Genomic DNA, 26,421 nt, shown 5'->3' with positions numbered 1-26,421 from the left:
GCCGGGCGGGAGGGAGTTCCAAAGTTGGGCAGCTTTGACCGGGAAGCTGTTTCCTCCGGCCGTACTTAGTTTAAATGGGGGTATCACTAACTGGTTGGAGTATGCTTCTCTGGTAGGTCTAGTGGAGATTTTTCTGTTGAATTTAGCAGCTAGGTATTTGGGTGCTAGATGGTTGATACTTTTGAAAGTTAGAGAAGCTGTCTTGAGTTTGATTTTGTCCGCTGTGGAGAGCCAGTTGGATTGTCTTCTAGCCTCTGAAATATGCTCCCTTCTTGGAATTCCTATGGCAGCTCTAAGAGCATTGTTCTGTAGTGTTTGAATCTTTTGCAACGTATGTTTATTGGCCCCTAAGTATAGTGCGTTGCAATAGTCCAATTTCGACAGCACTAATGCTCGAGCAAGGGTTAGGCAGTTGGCAGTGGATAGGTATGGTTTTGCGGCTCTAATCAGCTTGCAGGTATATGCGGTGCTGGATGCCATTGCGCTCACCTGTTTGGTTAGGGAGAGGTGGGAATCAAGGTAAAACCCTAATGTTTTTACCTCTTTTGCCACCTTGATAGTGTTGCCGTCTATGACGAAGGAGGAGTATTCTTCTTTTAATCTATTGATGTTTTGTTTGTTGTTTTGAAATCTTGAAGTGCTTTGCAGACTACTAGAAGTAGGATGTAGAAAACGTGCTCCCCACCCCGTTATTGATGCGTCTGTTGTAAGAGTGGCTTCGATAGCTGGTGTGTTGAAAGGTTTCCCCTTTAATAAGTTGTCCTTGGAGGTTTTGAAAACACTAGATCGTCCCACAGACTGCTTGCTTGCGGCCATTGTTTTGCCAGCTACTCTTGCACTGGACGCATGCGCAGTCGAGTGTGTGGCACTAGATACATACAGGAAGCCACCATTCCCAGAAAGCACATTGCCTTTCGCCTGACACTTGACGGCTGGCTATGTACTGAGGGGTTTGAAATAACATTTTGTAAACTCTCATTGGACGGGAAGACAAGGCCGCCCTTTGTTTATATTAGTGCCTTCAGAATTTGTGCTACGTGGCTGGGCACTAGGCTTGACTCGTTTATGGAGAATCCTAATTGGAACTGTAGGTTGACTGTTTGCTGTCACATTTGTCTCCGGTTATTAAGGATGGAGATATATATATATATATGTATATATAGTGACTACAGGAGTGCTTAGCCCCAGAGGTCTGTTAGTTCCCAGTAAGTCCATGTCTGTAACTATGGAATTTTCAGACTGTTAATTGAATAAAATGTGTTTCGAATACTTACATGATCTGATTATTAACAGAGTCTAGTGGGTTTTAGGCACTCTGTGTTGGTTTAATGTGACTAGTTCTGAAGCCACCCAAGAGGCACCCACTTATAGAGCGTAGCGCCGGCTTATTCAGAATAATGAAGTTGGAGATATATATATATATATATATATATATGATACATTACTCATCGTAATTGTATTTCTGATGCTTGTATCTGCTTAGATTCACATGCGGTACACAGGCCGACATCTAGAGGCAGCCGCAGAGTATTCCATTTTTGTTTCCGAAACTCAAAAAGGGTTGTCGACAGGGCGGGATACCAATGCTATCCCTAGTGTGAAGTCAACTGTTCACACGTCGAGGACCCTCAGAGTGTTTTGTTTTTGACATGAAGTAGCATCAAGTGTAGCATGAGTACAGATTTAATAAAGCAGATAAGAGTAGATGAAGCCAGAAAACATCTATGCTCCTTCTACTCCACAGGGTAGGACAGGTGGACGCATGTGAATCTAAGCAGATACAAGCATCAGAACTACAGTTACATTGAGTAATGTATCCCTTCTGAAGCTAATGGATCTGGTTAGATCACATGCTATGTATAGATTAGCAAACAGTGTCTGGAGAAGATGGTGGGTTGTGAGAAGATACAGTGTCATATGATATGGTATTCATAATGTGCCTATAAACAAGTATTTCAAAGCACGATGAGGCAAGGGAGGGGAAAACAGAGGGAAGACAGACAACTTTCTTACTAGGACAGGTGACATTGAGATCAGGGAAAGTGTGAGGGGGGAGTGCAAGATATTTTAGCACAGCTTGTCCAACCTGTGAATCTGCTTTAGAATGTGTGTCGATGCAGTGGTGGTGAGTAAAAGTATGTATAGAGCTCCATGAAGCTGCTTTGCAAATGGCGTCCAGCTGGACATTTGAAATAAAGGCCAATGTAGCTCCTGTACCCCTGGTAGAGTGAGCTCTTGGTGTGAAAGGAAGAGTTTTATTTGATAGAGAGTAACAAAGCTGTATGCATTTCACGATCTATCTGGAGATGGCATTCTTTGAAACATCATCACCTTCCCTGCCAGGTGCTATGGCGACAAACAGTTGGTCTGTTTTTCATAGCGGTTTTGTTTTGTTTACATAGTAAAAAACCGCCCTCCTTACATCTATTGTATGGAGGATTTTCTCAGCTGAGCTTGAAGGGTTTTGAAAGAAAGCGCATAGTTCAATGCACTGTTTGACATAGAGCTTGGATATGAACTTATGTGAAAACCTAGGGTGTGTTCTTAGTATCAACTTGTCTTTGTTGGCTAACAAAGACAGGGTCTTGCACCGACAAAGCTTGTAGTTCACCGACTTGTGATGGCCACCAGAAAAGCCGTTTTATATGTTAGGTGTTAAAGGCTGGATTTGTGCATAGGCTCAAAGGGGGGACATATGAGCTTTGGGTCTCCAACTTGAAAACCGATTGACTTAGCGATGCATGGCTTTTGATGAGTGTACCGTCCGCCACAATTCGCCCTGCATTGTCTGCTGCATCCAAGTTATTTTTAAGAATGCAGCTTGCTACTTGTCTCCCTTCAGCAATTGTTTGTAAGAGCTGTGTCTTTAGAGGTTCTGGAACCAAGTCTATTTGCTGCGAGATCTCGTTCCACTTGTGGCAATTATAACTGGACAGTAGGCTAGTGTTTGCTAGCCTCACTTGATAGGCAACTGAGCAAGCTACTTTCCTGCCTAGGGCGTACATCTTTTCGCTCTCCTTGTCAGGAGGGGCTTCGGCAGAGGCTAAAAATGTTCCTGCCCTCTTCCTTGTGGTGGTGACTACTAGAGAGTTGGGCTTTAGCTGCCCTCTTATGTACAGTGGGTCTGATGGGGCTCGTCTAAACATCTTTTTAATGCGTGGGTTGACTGCCCTTGTGAGATTGGGGGTAAGTAATGAAGGCTGATTGCACCTTTGGACAGATTGAAGCAGTGGGGTGAACTGTGCTGCATATCTCTTATCCCCAAGGATGTCCTCTACAAAGTCTTTATCGACTGGAGCTTCCTGGGTATCCATTTTAAAGTGTTCTACAGCTTTTAAAAGCAGGTTTTTAACTGCAGGTTGTTTGTCCACCAGGGAATCAGCCACTGGTTGGTCAGTATGGTCTGGGGATTGGATGATGTATACATCATTGTCGTCATCGTCATAGTATTGATCTGTGTCCCATATGTCCTCTTGGTATTCTGGGGCTGCTAATGAGCCAGGGTCTTGGAAACTGAGTGTCGTAATAAAATATGTCATCAGCTATGTCTTGATAGGTAGAGGTATTAGTTTGTGTTGCATCCAGGCGGGCTCTTCCGGCGTTAGGCTGCTTGTTAGCTGCTTAAATTGATCTGGGTGGTGATAAGAAAAATGGACAAAACTAGACTTTCTCCTCATGACCCTATCAAACTGTTCCGTGGTCCATTAGGAGGAGCCTGGCAACACTAAGGGAACAGGTGCAGGTAGGGTCTCTAGAGCAGGGGGCTGTTTGTGATGCATTGCCCCTGAAAGGGTATCTTTAGGGGCATAATATTCCCCGTTTTATTAACCTTGTGATTTTGATGCTTGGGGCAACAGGAATTTTGATTTTTTTTGACGTATTTTGGAATTTAAGTAGGGGCTGTCTGCGCGTCTTTCGAAGCCTGGTCGCTGGACCCCGAGGACTTTCCTAATTTGGTTGCAGTGTCGGAAACAGACTGACATCTGTTTCGGGGGCCTGTCGTTTGGTGATGGCCAGAGGGGGCAGGGATGTTTTGGGCCTTCCATTCAAAACCATGTGTGGCTTATCGGTCGACGGTCAGACATGGGCAATGAGTTTAGTGTGGCATGTCATGGAGGTGCTTGAGACTCCGGGAATCCTCTCCATAGCAGAACCGCCGGCCATCCTGCTGGAGTCGGCGGCTCGCACGTGGGAATCCATCAGGTCCTGATTGCCTTCGGCGTCACTTAGGACACCAACGCTGCCATCGCTGGAGGCTCCCTCGACATCCATGGCAGCCTCGGCCTGCATGGTGTGGTGGGACCAGCATTTAGTTTTGCAGTCCTTTAAGGCTTTTGGCTGAAACAGTTTGCAGGACTTGCACTGTTTTTTTAAGTGGTCCTAGGGAAGCAAAGGTTACACACTCTGAATCCTTCAAGGAAAACTTCCCGTTACAGGAAACACAGAATTTAAAAGGTGCATTTTCCATAACATAGAAGGATGGCAGCCTGGGGAAATACAAGGAAGTATAGGGGAATATGCATTCTCTAAGTGAGATGGATTATGACCTCTCCCCCCACTCTCCCTACTGTAGGCCACAGACAAAGTTCGAGTCGGGAGTCGTTGTTGACGAATGGTCTCGTCAGCCAAAAGAAAAATAAATCTGAGTGGCCTCGACATGTGAAGGACCATGGGTACAGTGGACGTCACACTAGGGATAGAATTAGTGGCACGCCATGTCAACGTCCCTTTTCGAGTTTCGAAAACAAAAAATGTAATATTATGCAGCTACCACTAGATGTCGACCTATGAATAGCATGTGATCTAAGCAGATGCACAAGCCTCAGAAATATATATATGGGATACATTACTCACTGTTATCGTATTTCTGATGCGTGTATCTGCTTAGATTCACATACTATGGGTAGGCCGACATCTAGTGGAAGCTACAGAGTATTACAGTTGTTGTTTTTGAAACTCGAAAAGGGATGTCGACAGGGCGTGCAGGTAATACTATCCCTAGTGTAACATCAACTACCTATGGTCCTTCACTCGTCAATGTCCCTCAGATTGTTTTTTTCCGGCATCATCGGTGGACGCTAAATCGCGGAGTTCCTAGTTGGCGAACACCATTTATTAAAACTTAAAGTTAGTTACTCTTCCTATCCTTTATATCGCCGACCTTCAGCAAACATCTTCGATGCTGGCGATATGGACGAATGTCGGACAAACCTCCTGACTCAACGACACTCCTTCGGCCTTGGAAGGCCCCACCGGGCCTCGGCCCAGACAGTAGGAAGAGTGGGGGGTGGACATTTCTTAGGGCTCAAATGGAATGCATATTCCCCTTTACCCTCTTCGCCTAACTGCCCTTCCATCCGAATATGGAAAAGACCGAATTTAAATTCTGCCCCAGTTGTAACAAGAAGTTCCCTTGGAAAGACAAGCACCGGGTGTGCAACCTGTCTTCAACGGGACCACGATTGCAACTAACATTTTCAACGAATACTCTTCAGAAGTTGCAGATAAATATAAAGTAAAGGTGAGAAGGGAGAACCCTGTGTGACTCCACAACCTACCAGAATAGGGGTACACACAAAAGGGGGAACTCACCATTTCGGATTGGTCTGTAAGGAAAGTACTACCATGATAATGTATGATCCGTCATCCCCAATAAGGTTTAAAACAGTGAGAGTAGAATGGCGTGTGTTAAAATGGATTTCTAGAATCTGGCCTAGTGGACAGATTTTAGGAGACCATCCTAATTATAGTGAATTGCGAAATTAGAGGTTTCCCAAAACTCAATTAAGGTTTGTGGATGAGCAGTGAAGGCTTATTCTCAGGTAAGGTGGGGTCAGGGGAACCTCAATGAGTCTACACAGTATGGCACACAATTCAATGTACAGACTACAATAATGCTAACATTTTGAAAACGTAACTGCTGCCACAAGCTTGTCTTTAGGCACATATAAAAGTAACCAAAAATCTCAAGTGTAAAAGCCTTGGGTGATACAAAATTATCCTCATTGCACTGCACTGTAAGGTGCTGTGTACAATGTTAAAAAAATATAAGAATTCAAAAGGGAAACAGTTTCCCAGTACTTTGTCGATGTCATACTGACAGTTCACAGGTTTCTCTTCTACCAAGAGTGGGAGGCATGGCTGTAGACTGTGCAGTGGATGTGATTGACAGGAGCGGGGGCCCAACCCCGTTTAGGTTTCTTACACAAGGAAGTGTCCTCATGTGATCTTTAACTATTTTTAGAGGGAGTCCGTTCCGCGGATCTGCCAGCCCTAACAAAGGCCTGAGGCGGAGTGAGAGGTCCCGGCACCCTCCTCCACCCAAGCCACCAACCTTCTATGGCGATCCTTACAAGTTTTCATGGAGGAGGACTGGCAAATGGAGCAGTTGTCCACATTGCGGTCCGGGTGCAGGCAATAAATACATTTTTGTGTGTCGATCGTTGACAAAAATGTTCTTGAGGCGACACTTCGAGCAGAACCTGAAGAGGCCTTTCTTGCTGGCAGCTGCCATGGTCACATGGAGGAGTCCTGAAAGTTGAGATGAGGCCGCCCGTGAGGAGATCTTCGAATGTTAGATCTTCACTGACACTGGGTACCGGCTACCCGCAGTCACACAGTGACCAATGATGAAGAAAGAAAACGCTAAACAATTTATCCAAAAACAGATGAAATACTGAGATTTTCGAGGAGAGAAACAAGGCCTTCGAACACGTAAATGTCCGGTAAAAATCAGAAGATGGCCATGAGGGGTGGAGCTAAGGATGACTGCTGTAATTGCCTGGGGCCGTATGACCCAAAGTGACAGCAATGGGCTATACAAGTGCAAGCAAATTAAACAATTAAATAAAAACTGCTTTTTTGTTACAGAGGATTGCCAGCCTGATTGGAAATATTCATTAGCATGTGAACCCATGAAGATACCATGCTGGAGAAAATGAGATATTTTGTGCGTGATGCACTATTAAGATCTAATTGTGCATTTTAAAGAAATTACAAACTGTGCCAAAAAACATTGCATAATACTTCTGTGGTGTCATTTGTGCTGAAAGAAAGATGTGTTCTTTAGTGCAAATATCATGATTGTAAAGGCAATAAAGTTTGTGTGTTCACAGAAGGAGATATGCAGAAATGTAGTTCTCACATTAGGGTGGAGCGAGAAAGAAGCCAAGACCTGGCGTGACACCACGCAGTATTCATTATTTCACAGCGGGATAATTGTGCTGGGTCCTGAGGCAATCCATGAAAGCTGCTGGACTGGTTTCCAGGTTTGTTGATGGTTAAAGGCCTAGTGAGTGAAATAAGCTATGGGTTCAAGGAAGCCTAACATGCAGGAAAATGAAATAACAATCATTATCTAAAAAGCTATTGCCAGCTGCAGTTGACCGCCATGATATGGCAGATCTGTAACGTTTTTGATCAAGCAGACATGTGACCATGGCTCATGAAATGTCAGTAAGAAAGCTGGAAAAATTGCTACAGGAGTCATTTATTGGGGGATTAGTGTGTAAATTGTACATAACACGTTATAATCAGAGCAGGGTGGACTCAGTCTGTTATCCGTCAGAGGTCGATCTAACTATTTCCATTAAGTTGGGAATAGGAACAAGTGTTATTTAAGGAGCTTCAATAAGGCAAATTTGTGGTTACATGTGCACTTTCATTATTACTAAAAAAATGTTCTTTTCAATCATTAAATACTGTGAAAAACCAGAGGGTGTTTCACAACCTAGTCCCCAGGGATTCCATACTCAGGTGACCAGGGAAAGGCCATCACTTTTGGATCCCGATGCTGGGAGTGGACAAGCAAGGAAGGAGATCCTGGGTAGGGGGTCCTTTGGAAGTGGGGTCAAAGCACCTGATGACATGATGTTGAGACATAGCATCCCCCTTTTTCCACACCCCATCAAACTCCTAGCCTTGCTTACTTTATGGGAAACTACAGCTCCCATAATTCCTCCCCACTTCACATTGACAACACTACTGAGCCGAGGAAGATGAGGAATGAGGTCAGGAAGATTACCTCTACTGACTTACAATGGCTTTCCCTTTAATGAGACTAGGCAGAGTCAGGCACGTAAACCTAACTATACACACCTGGCACTTATTAACCCTCATAACAGTTGGCACGCACAGGCACACTCTGGGTGACGCTGAGTACGATAAGGAGCACCTTTTTCAGGGCTGATGCAAAACAGGATGTGGAAGATGGAAGACCAAAGGGCTGTTCAGCAGTTGCGGAGAACAGAGTCGAGCAAGAATCCCGCACTTTTGGGAAGCCCACTACCCTCCCGGGTGAACAACAGAGTTGGGGAGGAGCAGAGGAGGCCTTGAGTGCTACATGAAATACGCTGATGAAAGGTGCTCAATTAACACGACCAGTGAGTTATCGAAGGCAACAAAAGCCTGGTTTGTGTTAAATGCAAAAGTAACTGTAACCGAAAGTTGAAAGTTGTGCGTGTGTCGATAGAACGCATAAAAGAAAGGAATGTTGGGAAAGTATACAAATTAAAAGAGTGGTCCTGCGAGACGAGAATCGCACATTTGAAAGTCTCTGTGAAATGTTCTGAGTATAAGTGCATTAAAGCGGGAACCAAAGGCAAGTAAGTAACCGCGATCCCAAATGAAAGTTGAATAAGTGGAAAGCAAAGTATGTGAACTATGAATATGCCAAGAGGGCAAAGAAATTGAACTTTGAAAGAGGCCAAGGGGGCAAAGTAAATAGAATAAGAAACTACAAGTACTAAGAAGCATTGATGTTGTAAAGTGATTCTAATGATTATAATGAAGATTGTCAAATGTTGAAGTGTTTAAAGAGAGCTCGACGTGGTCATGCAGAGGTCTATGGAAAATCCTTGCAGTTTCGAAAGTCTTTCAACAGCAAAAAGATATAAAGATAAAACATGGGGAAGGGAACCACCACAAAGTGAAACACAGGCTTGAGCCCAGCAGAGGGAAGCCTGCTGAATTGTGACGAATGAAAGACAGTGGGGAAGGGAACCACCCCCACAATGAGAAAGACAGGCTTGAGCCCGGCAGAGGGAAGCCTTTGTTGAATTGTGGCAAAAGTGAAATTCAAGAGAACAACTCCATTTGTGCCAAGGTGGATGAAGCCTAACGAACGGATTTAACCAGTCCTCTTTAGGTGTCCTCATCGCCGGCATCCTTGGAAAAGGATGGATAAACACAAGCACCTGAGCTGTTTGTGCTTGTTCATACCTGACGGGTGCCACTGGTTCCTAGCCTGCATTTCATATGCAAAGTAGTCCCTACTACTACTTGCCAAAAGACATTGCAATTTATCTCCTCCCTTCACAGCCTATCCCAACCCTCCGTTGGGTTCTAATGGGCAAGGGCCCTAAGGGTGTCCCAGCAAGCTACCCTATCAAACCTAATCAATATGGCCTGTGGGTATTGGATAGGGGCAATGGCAATGGTGAGGCATGAGAATGCAGCACTGATATTTGTTTTTTTTATAACGTGCTTAATACCAGAGTTCAGTTGATTCGAGCCTCTTTTGCTCTGGTGGTCTTGCTTCCAGGACCAGCATGTTGCCCCTATGCTATCCTCTGGTCAACTTAATACCAGAGTTCGGTTTTCAAGTGCGGATCCGGGAAGGATTAGAAGGATGAAATGCTATGCCAGCTCATCCAACATACAAACTTGGGGTTTTCAGCTTGCACACAGATAGCTGCAGCCAGTCCATCAACCAACTGAGGTTCCCCAAGATTAAACATGATCAACTAGCTAGGTTTGCCTACAAATATGGGCTGGTTAAGTAGAAATGTAAATGTGGAGTGGACAGAGTAAATTCAAAAATGTAATGCATGGAAATAGAAATGGGAACTGTCATTTAGGAAGCTTCTTACAGCCACACAACTGATGGTTTTAAATTAATCATTAACAATGGCATTTCTCTGGAAAGCGGTTCACACCATCATTTCGTATCCCAGCTGTCCTGTTACAGGGGTTAAGGATGGGGCAGGGGTGGGGAATCAGCCATGCCATAAGCAAATCACTCTTGGTCCAGCCACCAAAAGGGCAAATGCCATCAGCCAGACCTCCCCAGTAAGTTCCAGTTTTCCTTATAGGTCAGGCTACCCCAGCACCAGTCAAACGTCCCACTGATAATGAGGTTAGGGGCCAATCTATTTTCCATTTGTATTTATTCCCATTTAAGAAGCGCTTGTACAGCACAGGAGGATGGTGTTGGCAGCGCTCACCTGAGGTGCAGGGTGGTCAGGTATTAGCAGTTGCAAGCTACTTTCAAAACCTAGGTTTTGAGGTTTGACCGGAAGGTGGAATAGATCTGTCAGCATCGGATACCCACAGAGGAGGGCAGCCGAGGGCATCTTCCCTCAAGATGCAGTGCCCACGTGTGGCGACAGCAATGTAAGCTTGCTGTACTATCCTACGGATGGGTTCTTGGATATCAAAAATATGTCTTTGCATTAACTGTACATAAGAAATTCATGAAAGTTATGTGAAATATCTTGCAAATGAAACCTAAAATTATACTTCGTTTAGATCAATGTTTTTTTTTTGTTTGTTTTAAATGATTGTGTAGGTCGAGACATCTGTTTAAAGGGTTACATTTATAAAAAAAAATGCATGCACTGAGTCGTTCTCGCACCTCGGGTTTATTGGCTGGATTTTGTCAGCCTATATTGGGGAACAGCCCCCACTAGAAGTGAGCTTGTCGCTTTGCAATCAGGTCGGCAGTTGTGCACCAAATTATCTAACACACAGTTCACATACAACACAGTGGATCTGGCTCTATGATGCCAACAACCCTTGGCCCGTTAGTGGTTTTCCATCACAGCTAGGCCACCACTTAGATCAAACAGCCTGATTCACACTGCCTTGTGAGGTATGTTAGATGGTCGAATGGGTTAGCAACACACAACACTTCCTTTATGGACACGAAGCAGCCATTTGATTATTTGCCTTTTTGTTGTGTCACTGCAGATTTTCCAGATGCAAATGCAAGCACTTGACCAATCTTGTGTAATATCACACAAATAGCATAAGAAAAGCAGATGTAACTTTACAAGCGATCGCATTACTCGCCGCATTTACCTCTTTCCTCTCTTTCAGATTAGTAACCATGACAATCGTTGCCGTGTTTTGCTCCCAGATCATTCTCCAGAAATCATTTACTGTTTCTTCTTTTGGTCCTGCGGACAAAAACACCAATCGCACATTAGATCTTCATTGCATACAAGTAGGTTGGTGTGCAGGAGTGCTCCTGACAGGGGGAACAAAAGGGGATAACAGGACGTGCGTGATAAGACCTTCTCCATAGAATGGTACCGCAAACGGCAATTGGTGCTGGCTCAAAGATTTCCGCTAGATGGCAGCATCGTCCCTTATATGCACGCTGCATTTAATAACAAACAGACTAGACAGGATTCTTTCAATTAATTTAATTGTTTGCATGTATAGACAGCAAAGGGAAGTCGAAGAGAGACATTTAAAGAGAACTTGGGTTTGAAAGACTGAGGTGGAAAGAGGCAGGAGTAGAGTTGCACAGGGAGAAAAACAACCAAAACCAGGAGTCCATTTCTAGGACTGTAGTATCTAAGATCAACTGCAGACATACACTTAAATTTAAAATTATGGGAAAAGTTGAACTGACAACATATTAGAATGGCTGGGGTAAAGTAATGTATATAGTGCGCAGGGGGACGTGCCCCCGCCTAAGAGGCCTCTTTTGTGGAAATTCCTGTTAGAGTGCGTGAAGTTAGAGGTGCAAGGGCTCGTGCTTGTATGGGGCAGTGAGAGAGCTATGCTCTGACGGTGAAATCGGTAGAAGGTGGGATGTGTTGGGCCTGTATGTTTGGAAATTGGACAAGGAAGAGTCCGTTCCATGTTGGTGTAAGATGTGGGCAGAGGGCTATCCTATATGAATATTGGCCTGTCTGGCTCAAGCCAGAAAGTGCGAGATGAGACAAGTCCCGGTCTATCGGCTGGTGATGTCGAGTAGAGAGTTAAAGAGAAAGAGGCATAGAGAAAGCTAGAGTGCCTTCTATCCCCTAGTTTGGTGGCAAGGAGGAAGGGTCGTGTGATGCTGAAAGAAAGATGGTGCAATTGAGAGTATTTTCTACAACCAAGTTCCCTCTTCGAACTCTCAGGCTTTGGGCAGATTCAGTGACCTGTCAGTCTCTGTGATGTGCATTTGGCCCTGCTCCAACCCTATCAGTCTTTCCAAAGAACATCCCTTTTCAGAAGTGTCCGTCGTCCTATAAGGCATGTGCCACATTCCTCTCCAGCTCTCTCTCAGCCACTGATGCTACTGCCACACCATCCATATCTGATCACTCAAATGTTTCCACCGCCATCTCCTTTCCACCCTCTGACTTTTCCTCACCACTTCCTTCACCTATCACTAAAGGAAATGTAAACCTCTCTGCCATATCCCCTTTTTTCGCTGACCTACAGTTTTCATACTCTTCCTTTACACCCGATGCCTCTTCCACCAACACTGCCTTCCCCAGCTTCCAATCCCTACTATATGACTCATTAGCACCCTGGGTGGGGGGGGTGTGGGGTTGCAGCCAATCGGGTTCCTTGGATTGCAGGCTAAAACGGCTAATCTCAGCCTGAGTCCCATGGAACCAGACTGTTGCTTCCCCCACCCTGCACCACCATCTTCCCCCCATCCACTCTTATCTTTTATTTTTACTGTTCTATCCACCCCCACCCACCCCACTTACATCTTTGATCCATGGCGGCCATCGTGTGCCAGTATTTTCATTCAATGAACGCGACGCAGCGTACGTTGCGTTGTTGAATGAAAATATATTTTTGTTAACACCCAGAGTTTTCGGGTTGGAAACCTGGGGTGCTAATATCCTTAAGACCTTCTTCGGCGGGCCATATCGGGTTTTATACGCCCAGGGACCCTTTAACTCAGCCCTGGGCCAATGAGACCCAATGCAGCGTGTCTTAACGCTATATTGTCCTCTCACTTCCCACTGCTTTCTTTCACCACCACAGTCTTGGCATCCTCAACCGTCATCAGGTAATATTATCCCCATATATATGGTCGCCATACATAATATCGCCGGGAAAAGATTGTGGCGATATTATATGGGTGACCATATATATGGGGAGAGTGGCAGCCAAAAAAAAAAAAGGGGGGGTTGGGTTTGCGGGGGTGTCCCCCGCATGTTCCATGCAATAATGTCCCCACAAAAAACACCAATTTTTCAGAGATATTTCTGCATGGCGATATTTTTGAGGGGACATTGCTACATGGAACCCCTCAAATATGTGTCAACCCATTCAAACGGTCTCTCTGTACAGACATACATCGGCTGCTGCGCAAATAGAGGAGTATCCACTCGCAAGAGGACCTGCAACTCTGCCCCCTCTGCCCTGAACACACAAGTCCATTCTTGATAGAGCAAAGAGAGAATTCCACCCAAACCTCTGACTCTCACTCCCAACTATCCTCGGCGACTATGGGGCACCCTAAACTCACTTCTCACTCCTCCTACGTCTATGACTATCAACTCTACCCTCACAGCTACTGACCTAGCTGAATACTTTGCTGCAAAAAGTAGCAACATTAGAGAGTCTCTCCTGATCTTTCTCACACTCCCGCCGCCTACATTTTACACTCTACCTACTTTACCATCCTCCAACCCCATCTCCCACTTTAGATACATTAATACTGATGAAGTGCTATCTCTACCGATAAAGCCTACCCCCTCTTGTGCCCCATCAGACCATCTTAGTCCTCAGCTAGTCAAGCCTATTGACCCTTTAGTGACCTCTCACCTAGCTGACATCTTCAACCTGTTGTTCGACTCTGCTTGCTTTCCCCTCTGCTTTCAAAACAGCCACGGCCATCCCTCTCCTAAAAAACAAGTGTTTGACCCAAACGTGTAGGATAACCTTTGCCCTGTGTTTCATCCTTCCACACTGCTCTAAAGTGCTTGAAATGGCAGTGTTCAACCATCTTACCAATTTCATAGGCATCCTCGCCCTCCCTGTGCTTCCTCTTAGTTCCAATCCTTCCCTCTTCTCGCTCCACTTGCATGTAATTCTCTTCCCCTGAACATCTGAGAAACAGTCCACACAGATTTGTTCAAAAGCAAACAAAAGGCCTATCCTCGCTTCAGAGTTACCCTCTTAACCTTTCACCTTATCTTTCTTCCACAGGCGTAACGGGGGCCCACGTCCTGGGAGGGGTCCCCAGTTGGCGAAAAAAAAGAACATTTTAAAATAATAAATAAAAAAAAACTATTCTTTTTGATTTCACTTTGCATTCATAAAGAAATTATTTCTGTAACCGGAATAATGTCTTTATGAAGGCGAAGGGTCTACAAAAAGACACTTTCTTTTTGAAGTCCGAGGGATCCCACCACCCCATGCAATGGAAGACCCTAGGCTGGAGGCCTCCATGTCATGGGTTGGAGAAGCCATATGACTTCAAAAAGAAACAGTGGGCCTCATTATGAGTTTGCTGGTCCGGAAACAACCGTACCGGTAAGCTTGCCGGTACCGTTGTTTCCGGACTGGCAAACTACGAGTTCTGCAAGCAGGTGCCTTTCAGCCCACCAGGTCTGACTTGGCGGGTGGAACAGCACCGGCGCACAGAACTCAACGGATGCACCGGCACCATTCATGAATGGTGCCGGTGCATCCAGCCTCCCCATTCCCATTTGAGTCCAATAGGACTCAAATGGGAATGGGGAGTAATATTTTTCGGCGGCCGGGAATGGGCAATTACAGGGTCCACCGGGGCTGTAATGCACCTGTAATTGCCCATTCCCGGGCACTGGAAAATTCATGACTCCGGTATTTACTGGCACGGCTACCGCCAGTGTCATAATGGCACCCTGTATCTTTTTGAAGTCACTCTGCATTCGTAAAGAAATTATTTTAGTCCTTAATGGAAAAAAAATATTTTTGAAGTAATAGGGCTCCCCTTAACCCCATGACGGGTGCGAGTGTGAGTGTATGGTGAAAGGGTGTACACTTAAATGTATGGATGGCTGGGTGTGCATGTGTGTATATGGTGAATGGTGTGTGTGCTTGTGTTCAGGGGTGCAACAAAACCTACATTCCGGGGGTGGGGGCGCTAGCCATTCAAATGTTGGGAGGTGCTAACTTCAAAGGCGGTGGGGGAGGGGCAAACTTATTTGTGTGGGGGCATCCAATTTCTTTACGCATTTTAATGAGACTATTCTAGTACAGGTTCAATGTTACAAGCAGTTAAATCTCTCTCCTTTAAGGTTTAAAGCTTCCATGTATGGACTGCTGTGAGAATTGAGTGGTCTCCTGCTCCCTCTCTACCCTTCCAATCACTCCCCTGGCATGCAAGTACTAAACCCACATCACGACTTCAATTGGCTAAAACATTTGGCATTTGAATGCAGGTACTAACAATGAAATGCTTTATGTTAATAATTGCTGTTAACAGCAAAACCCAGGTGCCGTTTAACATCTTTGTCCTGTTCTGTTCGGCAACTGTTCTGTTCGGCAACTGCTCTGAAGGTCAGCCAGGTCGAGTCAACATAGCCCAACAGTTCGGCGGGGAGGAGTGCTGAATCCCAGTCAACTCAATGGTGTTGCACCACTACTTGTGTTTAATGCCTTGATTACTTATTGGTAATCTTCATTACTCCTAGCCCTCTGCCTCATACACAAGTACTGAGATAAGGTAACGGTACATGGAGCTAATGCCGCATTTAGATACCTGTAATCTTCATTACTCCTAGTCGCACTGTTCCTCATCCCAGTACTTACCTAGGAGTGAAGAAGCCTCATATGTAAGCTCTGGGACAAGGAAGAGGGATGTGGAAGTAATTCTGGGCCAAGGAGATGATTTTGGAGGTTGGGGAAGGGGTGGGAGGGAGAGGGGATGTTTGTGGGAGGGGCAGGATTGTGTGACAAATCATAACGGTTGTCCATGTCCAGTCTAAGCAGGCATGATATGTGGTATTAGCGGCCAGAGAGGCATTCTGGTTTAGCCAGTCTAGTCATTCCTCAGTTTGGTATGGCTTTTTTTTTTTATAACTGGGCATTTCTGATAAAGCAGTCCTGCTAAGTGTAATTACCTGGCTGTACTGACATTTGGGTGCTGCCAGACTAGTCATTTCTTATTGGGGCATTGTATTTTTTTTCTGGGCATTTGTGATAAAATATGATATGATATAAATCATTTATAATGTGCCTGTACACAAGTGTTTCTAGGAGTGACAAGACACGGGAGGGAAGATAGAGGAAGGACAAGACAAACGATCTTACTAGGCCTTGTGTCATTCAGATCTTGCAGGTGTGAGAACGAGAAGTGCAAGCAGAAAGGGGGAAGGGGGGAGTGCAAGGGTGAGGGGAGGGAAAGCAGGGCAGCAATTCTCTGAGTAACTGCAGCCAGGGCAATGCAGCTCTGGGTAGTGCAAGGAGAACAAGACACTTTAGGGTTAAAGTGACAGCTCCTAAGTGCATGGTAGGCCCAGAGGCAGTGCAGGGGTACTGATCAAGAAAGAGTCTGGACATAGTGAGACTCTGAGGGTAGCTCAGCAACCAGTCGGTACAGCAGACAGGTAGGCCAGTAGGGGAGGGAGTGAGAGAAAGCAGAGGAGAAGAGGAACATTTTGAGCTGCTTCCCGATCTTCAGGTGGTCCGGCTCAAGTTTGAGAGGTGCAAGGAGGCCTTTCTAGAGGTAAGCACCTGCATAGGAGAGAGATCTACCCCCTCCTCTCCCTGCCCCACTCCCACTCTCTGCCAGGGGAAGTGTCTAACCCTTAGAGAGTTGGAGGTAGCTGAGTGAAGGGCTTGAGAAGGAAGGTATTTTGGAGGAGAACAATAGATGTAGTGTGGGCCCGGGCCCAAAAAGCTTTGTGGACAATGCAAAGGGTCTTGGACTTGATCCTTGGAGCAACCGGGACCCAGTGGAGAGATTTCAGGGCTGGAGAGATATGATCCCTGGGCTTGAGGCCAAGGATGAAGTCCTGTTCTGGATTAGTTTCAGAGGGTAGAGGAAGGCAGGTTGAGAAAGAGGCTGTTGCAGTAGTCCAGCCTAGAAAGAACCAGTGCTCTGGAGACAGTGAGCTTCTCGGGGAAAGTGAGAAAGGTATGAGTCCCTTTGAGGAGGAGCAGCTGGTAGTGGGGCTTCTTGGCGATGTCCGATATGCGAGGAGAGAAAGAGAGAGTGGAGTCAAAGACGACAACCAAGTTTTTTGCCTCACAGGAAGGTGAATGAAGAGGGCCCAAGGTGGGCGGAGAGAGTGCGAGAGGGGAAAGCAGAGGCAGGGGTCCCAATGAGAAGGATTTCCATCTTACTGGCATTAAGGGAGAGATCGGTGGATGCGCACCAATCCTGAATCACAGATAGTCAGGAATGAGAGAGAGGAGGAGAGTCTGAGGGGAGCCTGAAGGAAAGCTGAGTGTCATCTGCATAAGAGGAGACGGTAGCGATCAGGTGGGCTAAAGAGGTTGAAAAACCAAAGGTGAGGGGGTGTAGCCCTAGGGAACGCCACAGGTATGGATAGATGTGGCAGAGAGAAAGGGACCAAGATGCATCTGGGAAGGACAGTCCAAGAGGGAAGAGGTCAGCCACTCAAGGGCCTGATCCGTGATGCCCAAGTTCTCATGGACTCGATTAATCAGATGGCATGGTTGACCGCGTCGAAAGCAGAGGAAATATCAAGGAGGATGCGAACAGAAGGAATGCAGTAATCAAGGTTAGAGAGCAGATCTTGACAGGTGTTCAGGAGAACAGTTTCCATGCCTCTAGCACGTCTGAAGCCAGACTTATGCTCATGAGACATCCAACAGATTCAGTGTGGAGAGAAAGCTGGAAGATGGCCAGTTTCTTCCAACAGATTGCCCTGGAAAGGGGTGATGGATATTGGTTGATAGTTTTCCAGGCAGGCAGGAAAGGCAGATGGCTTCTTGAGGAGTGGGTGCACAAGAAAGTGCCTAAGGGGAAAGGGGAACATTCCAGTGGTGAAAGAGTGATTACAAAAATCGGTCAAGGCTCCAGCGAGGGTGTCAATATGGTCCTTGATGGTTCTAGAGGAGCAGGGGAGCACCTGTTTGGACAACACTTTCAATGATCAGACTTGTCTAGAAACCTAATCAGGTATTGTCAGAGAGAAAGAGAAAAAAGGAGGAATAGAAGTAGAGCTGGCCAATGGGGGCCCAAGAGAGGGAGAGGGACTGGATGTCCTGAGTTTTAGCAGAGAAGTGAAAGAACAGAGCTATACAGAGGGCCTGGGAGGGAACAGGAGAGGTAAAGACCGCAAGAGGATTAACCAGTTACTTACAGATTTTAAAGAGTTTGGCTGTGTTGTTAGAGGCCACAGAGACGCAGGCTTGAATGTGTGTTCTCTTCTTGATGAGTGTTATTGCTTCGACTGGCATTTTGGTGCAACCAGTCTAGGTATGTCTAAATGTGGCCTGGCATGCTTTACTGTAATGTTATTACACTGGTCTACATTGTGCAGTCAGTTGGACATGTTTTCATTGTGGTATGGCATTAATGTTCCTGTGCACTGTTGGGGACTTGCATGTATTGGATTGGCGTTACCCTATAAAACCATTGCAAACACTCTGGCTTTTTAGCCAATTTTTCTCAGAGAGTGTGCTGTATATTGCATTAAAGGAACAAGTTACTTACCTGTAACTGTTGTTCTCCAGCATGGGTCTGGCATGGATTCACATGCTCATGAATATTCCCCGTCAGGCTGGGAATCCTCGGTAAAGAAAAAATCAGTATCAGTTTCGTTTCTGATCTGTCTTTCGTAGTAGTAACCAATCACTGATCTCTGCGTCATACTGACCACAGCCAATGACTGCCCTCTACCTAAGCCCCGCCTCTGGCAGCCATCTTCAGATTTGGTAGCACGTGAAGTGGCAGTATGACCAAGTGAAGAGCCGCAGAGGGGTAGGCGGGAGGGTTCGCATGTGAATCCATGCCAGACCCATGCTGGAGAACAACAGTTACAGGTAAGTAACTTGTTCCTTCTCCAGCACAGGGTCTGGCATGGATTCACATGCTCATGAATAAAGAATACATAGCAGTACACACATGCACAACCACGGGAGGTGGCAAAGGCTCAACATTAAGCATTACATCAAACTCAACATTAAGCAATTCTTACCTCCTCACCAGGCTCACCTTAGGCGAACAGATTGCGCAGCACTGCTTGGCCGACCCTGGACTCCTCCCTGGAATCCCGATCGACGCAGTAGAATTTCTTGAAGGTGTGCATCGACCTCCACGTAGCAGCCCTGCAGATGTCCAGCAGGGGCACACCAGATAAGAACGCTGTAGTAGCAGCGATCGCTCTGGTCGAATGGGCTCTCGGACGGCCTGGCAGCAGTCGGTTAGCCAACCGGTGACAGTGCATGATGCAGCCGGAGAGCCATCTGGAAATAGAAGACTTCGAGAGAGCCTTCCCTTGATTCACAGGTCCAAAGTTCACAAACAGCTGTGATGTCCTCCGGAAACTCTACGTGCGGTCCACGTAGAACTTCAGCGCTCTAGCCACATCCAGCGAGTGCAAAGTCCTCTCGGCCGGCGACGAAGGAGACGGGAAGAAAACAGGTAACACCAAGGGCTCGTTAAGATGGAAGTCCGACGGCACCTTGGGCATAAAGGAGGGGTGCGTCCTAAGCACCACCCTCGAGGCATGGAAAGTCAAGTACGGTGGTTTGCAGGATAGGGCCTGGATCTCTCCCACTCGTCGTGCGGAGGTAATGGCCACCAGGAATGCAGTCTTCCACGACACAAACTTCATCGGTGCGGAGTGCATCGGCTCGAATGGGGGCCCCATGAGCTTGGTCAGCACCACGTTAAGTTCCCACGCCGGGGCCGGGGCCGGGGCCTTCACCGGCAGGAACGACCGGAACTGTCCCTTCATAAACTCTTTTACCAGTAGATGGGACCACAGGGACGTCCGTCCTGTGGTTCTGGTATATCTGGAGATCGCCGCCAGATCAATCTTAATGGAGGCATGGGCTAGCCCAGCCTTTGCCAGCGATAGCAGGTACGGCAGCACTTGAGGGGCTGTAATAAGTAGGGGGTTGATCTTCTGTGCTCGGCACCAGACAGAGAACCTCTTCCACTTATGACCGTAGCATTTGAGAGTTGAGGACGCCCTGGCCTTTGCAAGAACCTCTCTGCAATCGGCCGGTATATCGTAGCCTCCAAACTCTAGTGCTGCAGGAGCCAAGCCTGCAGGTTCAGCGACGCCGGGTCGTGGTGGAAGATGGCGCCTCTTTCTCTGGAGAGAAGGTCCGCGTCCGCCGACAGCTTGATGGGAGGGGACGTTGACAAGTCCAGAAGGTCCGGGAACCAGATCTGCCTCGGCCACGCCGGTGCGACGAGGATCATCCTGCACCGGGACCTCTTGAGCTGGCTGATGAGTCGAAGCAGCAACGGCAACGGAGGGAACGCATACAGGTATAGGCCGTCCCAGGGGAACGAGAACGCATCGCCCATGCTTCTCGGCTGGGGAAACCTGCTGGCAAACCTCTTGCACTTTGAGTTCGTCGCTGTTGCGAACAGGTCGATTTGGGGTTTGCCCCATCGTCGGAAGAGTTGATCCACCTGATCCTGGCGCAGTTCCCACTCGTGACACGCGCGCAGCTCCCTGCGGAGCGAGTCGGCGATGGTGTTGCTTTCTCCTGCCAGGTGGAAGGGAACCAGGAACATCCCCTGGGTGACCGCCCAGTGCCACAGATCCTGTGCATCCTTGGATAGGGCTGGGGATCTGGTGCCTCCCTGCTTCCGTATGTAAAACATTGTCGTGGTGTTGTCCGTGAAGATCCGCACCACCTTGCCCTTGAGCGACGGGAGGAACGATTTGAGAGCCCAGAACACGGCTCGGAGTTCCAGGACGTTGATGTGCAGGAGCCTCTCCTCCGGGAGCCAGAGGCCTCTTGCGTGGAGATCTCCGGTGTGGGCGCCCCAACCTTCCAGGGAGGCATCCGTCGTCACCTGGTACGCTGGTGTCTGAAAGTCCTTGCCCGCCGTGAGGTGCGCTCGAACGCCCCACCACTGAATCGCCCGCCGGAACACCTCGTTGAGGGGGACCCTGTCTTCGAAGGAGCCCGTTGCCTGCATCCAACGGGCGTCGCGAAATTCTTGAAGAGGGCGCATCCCTTGGCCTCCCCGCGCTGATAGAGGAAACCTTCCTTTCTCTGCTCCTCCGGGCAGAGCTGGAACAATTCGGACGCCCTGGCGATCATGGTGTGGAATGAGCCAATCTCGTCGGGCGGCGAGGCCCGTGCGACGGGAGACGGGAGTCCCGTTCCGTCGTCGTCGCCCTCAGAACCCGTCGTCGAGCCCAACGCACCGTCATCTCCCGACTCATGGGAGGATGAGGAGGGAACTGCAGGCCTTACGGGGGTGAGCAGAGGAGAGGGTTGGGTCCTCCGTCGTTTGCTCTGAGGACTTCCCGACGGGCCCGGTTGCGGGTACTCCGGCCTGGGCCGTGGGAATCTCGTCCTTATCTCAGAGCATAAGGACTGGATGGCCGACAAAATGGCCGCCGAGCCATCCTGAGGCCTAGGATCCAGCTGCGCCGGAAGGGAAGGTTGCTCTTCCTCACCATCGTCGTCTTCCTCGGTTATCTCCCGAGGATCTTCCTGACGGGATCGAACCTTCTCGAATTGGACTTCGAGGTTCCTCACGGCCTCGGTCAGTTCCTCCTCTGAGGCTGACTCTGAGCTCGAGGAGGGCACAGTGCCCCCCTCGCTTCTTCCATCATGGCGGCCATGACGATGGGTTGAAAAGAGGATTCCCTCCTTGGCGGCAGGGAAACTCTAGTCCCGGAGGCGGTCTCCGCTGGCGGTGTCTCTGCCGGCTTGGCCAGAGTCGCCGCGATAGCCTCGATAGAGGCCTTCGCCCGCTGGGTAGGGGCCTTGACCACCTTAGGTGCGTCCCGGGCCCTCTCCTTTGGGGGAGGGGCGACGCCTCGCTCCCACTCTTCCGAGATCGGACGGGGCTTCTCCCGAAGCTTACCCGGGGTCTCGGACTTCCTCTTCCCCAAACCGGAGCGTTGGCTCGTGGTTGACGGTGCCGGGGAAGGTGCGCCCTGCCTGGCGACCGAAGCCAGCGGACTCGCGGCGCTTGGCCTGGTGTTGGACCCCCGTCGCCGGGGCGCCCGCACAGGACTTAGAAGCCCGCTCGGACCCTTTCTTCTTCTCACCCGTCGAGCCCTTCTCCAACCAGCTTGCGAGACGGGATCGACGGTCCCTCATGGTCCGCTCTGCCAAGTTCTTGCAGAACTGGCAGTCCTTCTCTACATGAGTCTTGTCCCCATGAAGACAGTAGAGGCATTGCGAATGTTCGTCTTCCTTAAACACATTCTGCAGCCCGCATCCAGGGCAGCTGCGAAACAGCTTGGGACCAGTTGACGAACTCACATCCTGGGCCATCTCGAAGTAGGCCGCGAATCTTCTGGAATCCTCCAAGAAGCTGATTTGACGAAATCTTCACCCTTGAGGGGCGTAGGAAAATCCCGCAATGGATAGCCGTTAACGGGAGTAGAAACGGTGGAGCTTGAGGCTCGATTAACCGGAAAAATGTGAAAATTCACTTGAAAAAGCGCGAAACACGCAGTAAAAGCTCGAGAGCCAAGCACGAGGACTCCCAACACTGAACGTGCGGTAAAAATCTGAAGATGGCTGCCAGAGGCGGGGCTTACGTAGAGGGCAGTCATTGGCTGTGGTCAGTATGACGCAGAGATCAGTGATTGGTTACTACTACGAAAGACAGATCAGAAACGAAACTGATACTGATTTTTTCTTTACCGAGGATTCCCAGCCTGACGACGGGGAATATTCATGAGCATGTGAATCCATGCCAGACCCCGTGCTGGAGAAACACATTTATATCTTTCTCCTAGTGCAGTGTGTTGCATACCCATTCAACAGCACATTTGTGCATAATGCGCAAGCGTGATGATCTAGGCCAGCACAGAGTGGGGAGCGACCCGTGATTTGTTGCTGAGTTGGGGGTGGGGGCACATTTTGTGTTATGCCACTGCTGTCTTCCAGCTAACATTCTTCACTCGCTTCTAACCAGCCTCTGTCCCGGTCATCCTCTGGCTCCACTATAGCAGATAATGGTCACATCCCGAGCAAAGATGTCCGTACTGCCTACCTACACCTAAAAACATCAAATGGTTGTTATCCTTAATCTATGTATGTCTACTTATATTCTGTCCCTAGGTGAGTGTTCCATTTACTCCTCTCCATAACCTGGTCAGAAAGTTCCTTAAACTCCCCCCATTCTAGGATAGGAAGTTCACTGCTTCCCAACAAGTATGATTTCTGATCTTTTGTACATTCTTTTGTGATCAAAATAGCATTGTTCCTCTTATATATAAGTGCACATATAGATGACTGTGCTCCCTCTGTGCTGTCAGAGAGCCCCAAACCTGGGGCCAGATGAACGTATGGTATGAGCCGCATGGTCCCGATAGGATCAGGCCAGGCCTTCGGCTTGTGTAGGATGCATTCATCATGTACAGAAGCATGGTGCGGTTCAATGCAGGAGCTCCACAGGAACATTGCACACAACAGAGAAGGTGGGAACACGGCCTCCAGAGAACAGCAGGCCTGCAACCTGAGTTTGCATTCCCAATGACAACCTACCTGCCTTACAGGGACCTAGGTCACAATATGTAAATGTGCTATATTGCGAGGGACCTAGGTCACAATATGTAAATGTGCTATATTGCGAAGAGGACTTTGCGGTTCAGGCAGACGTCTTGGCGCATCGATGCATCAACTATGCTTTATACAGGTAGCGTATTTAGAGATGGCATATGGACCTTAAAAGGAATTTAAATAGGTCACATTTTGAGTGCACCGCGTGTTACGTCAATGCATGGTCTCCTTTTGAAGTGGTCAATAGGTCCCTTTTAAAATTCAGCGGAAGCATCAGTAAGATTTGCCCGTAGATGCTCGCCTCCTGTAATGGCAGAGAAGCTGAAGAAAACAAGTTTGGAAAGGCATGCATGTTGTGGATAAACCTAGTCGTAAAGAATCACTGGCTTAGTATTAGAAACACTTGTTCATGTCTTCCAAGGTCTTCAGACCCCTTTTTCAATGAAAGCATTTAGTTGTCAGCCATTTCTATTAACATCTTAAATTCTGGCCCTTCGGGACTGGGGTCTCCAGAAACACTTCACTGCACACCAGACACTAGTGGGTGTGTTTTAATTTCATTTCTGTCATGTATGCGAGGGTCAGGAGCTTGCAGGGACCCCTCCCAGAAGTGGGGTGAGCAAGATGTGGGGGATCCAGTCCACCCCCAATGTGTGCCAGGAATGTCCTTAGTGGTACCACCCGTTATCAAAATACCTCCCACAACACTTTGTTGCCAGTGTACCTTACTTTTTCTGAACCACAACCACTAGGATGGATACACGTGGGACCAACTGGGACAACTCGAGGAAGACGATAAGTAGAAAACCTGAAACGCTGCAACCAATAGAAAAATTGTGAACCAATACCACAACCAGACTGCTTCGGGCTCCGCTGAATAGAAACGAGCATGTGCTGTGAGTATGGAGCTGTACCCATGGATGCCGTAAGTACACATGTATCTATGTAGACACGCATCTTTTGGACTAACTCCACAACTCACGCATGAACCAACATTGGACAAATGAAACGGCACAATACAGTCTCTACCTTACACCAATGTGAAAAGACTAACAGTGTACTGTTACCTTGGGCAGCAATGAACTTGTTCTTCTCTTGGTACCCCTGAAATACATAAAGAATAGACTATTTTAAAACCACAAGCATCATATTTTAGAAGATATGTGAATAAAATAATACAAATCATTGACTTATTTACTAAGCAAAGGATGGTTTGTCCAATATTTATATTTGGAGACACCACAAGGCCACCTAGCTAGATGGTGTATCCGAGGAGGATCGCGTATCCACTGAGGATCGCCAGCATAAAAAAAAAAAAAGACACTGCATACCGAGAAGCGGGGAGCGTTTCTAAGGCGCACATCTGGACATTAGAAAATGCAAAAACATCAGCTGTCCTCTCGTTTGCATGTGCCGGTGGAGTCGATATTAGACTGACCCACAATTAACCGTGTACTCCACTATCAGTAGGAATAAAGCCTCCCTGTCAAAAGTACTGGAAAATATACCTAAATGCTACGTCGTCTGTTGTAAGGCATCTGGAAACCTCTCCTTCGTTACCCAACTTTGCCAGAAGTCCACTACTAGATAAAGATTTACTGTTCTCATGGTATTCCCGAATGACCAGCAGGCTGGCTGCCTCCATTTTCAATGTACAGGAACATTTAAAAGTTGTAAGTCAAATGGGGGAGGCGGGTGAGTGTCGGCCGCAAAGATGAGACTAGATCATAGCCACATCAGCATAAGTCCCTAGCTAGTGCTTTTAGGAATATTCGTACTGTTCGTCCTTAGGTTGTCCCCGTTTTGTGTTTCACGCGCCCTGATGCCTGCGGGCTTTCAGTCGCTATATAAGCACACAAATAAATAGATCAAGCACAGAGGTCTACAAGCAACAAGCTTCTGCCCTGAAGTGACTTTTTATATGGGACTATGTGCAGCTATAAGGCAGATTCAGACAGCATTAGATGACATTACATGTAGGGCTCCAGGTAATATTTCCAGCTAAATGATGGGTGTGCGTATCCTAGTGGGAAACTATGTCAAGGTGTCTCACAGTGGTGATGAACGTGAGCAGAATCTCCCTACATGTGCGTCCCTAGAGTGCACTTGCACGTAGGTCGTCACCAAGGATTTAAAAACCGCTTTTGACTAAATGGATCCAAGTTTGACGATGCTCCTCTGGGTGTAAATTCGACCCTAAAGGGACACATGTAGAGTGGGGCTCCAAAATATCCTCTAGTTGCTTGTTTGGCAAAGGAGAAGGCACCTGTTCAGAGTGGATTAATAGAGCTCAATCGAGGACAAACTTCGGGGGGAAGCAGCTCCGGGCCACCAAGCAACACACATAAAGCAGGAGCTACCTTTACTGAAAAAGGAACCATTAGATAATGAGAGGCAAACAGCCCAGAGAAGCAAATTATAACACGTTGTCATTATATATGACACGTAAGTCTTTAAATATCTTCTAGAGTTGTTCTGCTGCATTTTTCAGCATATTCGCAAGCACAGCCTGAATCTCACGACACGTAAGGCTGATTAAAAAATACGTTTTGTGTTTTGAGAATGTCCAAAGCTATGCAATAACCTAGCTTTTGTTGAACTTAAAAACTGCTTCAGCAAAGGGCACTGAGCTCCATCATGGGTGATTTTTAAAACCTTTACAAAGTCGTGATATAACGGTTATTAGTACCCGGCAAGGGTCAATCAGAATGTAACAATCTGAGTGGCCCTCGCCGGGGCATTGCCTGACTCAGAATGTGTGGCAGCCCCTCAGCCAATGAGGCG

At 47.5% G+C, this 26,421-nt stretch overlaps 1 protein-coding gene across 3 annotated transcripts in view; it reads right to left on the bottom strand.

Annotated features, from left to right (window-relative positions):
- Positions 1-26,421, bottom strand: part of PTPRA (protein tyrosine phosphatase receptor type A) — an 874,792-nt gene that overhangs the window by 249,569 nt on the left and 598,802 nt on the right. For all 3 annotated transcript variants that reach the window (XM_069632225.1, XM_069632227.1, XM_069632226.1), the window contains 2 exons: positions 24,705-24,741; positions 11,080-11,177 (listed from right to left, as the gene is read on the bottom strand). In XM_069632225.1, coding sequence (XP_069488326.1) covers positions 11,080-11,177; positions 24,705-24,741 — 135 coding nt within the window. The remainder of the gene's footprint in view (positions 1-11,079; positions 11,178-24,704; positions 24,742-26,421) is intronic.

This window comes from Ambystoma mexicanum, chromosome 6q (assembly GCF_040938575.1).
Source record: "Ambystoma mexicanum isolate Mex_15411 chromosome 6q, UKY_AmexF1_1, whole genome shotgun sequence".
Classification (NCBI taxonomy): Eukaryota; Metazoa; Chordata; class Amphibia; order Caudata; family Ambystomatidae; genus Ambystoma; species Ambystoma mexicanum.
Note: the sequence above shows the minus strand (reverse complement) of the source record. Positions and strands in the feature narration are given on the sequence as shown.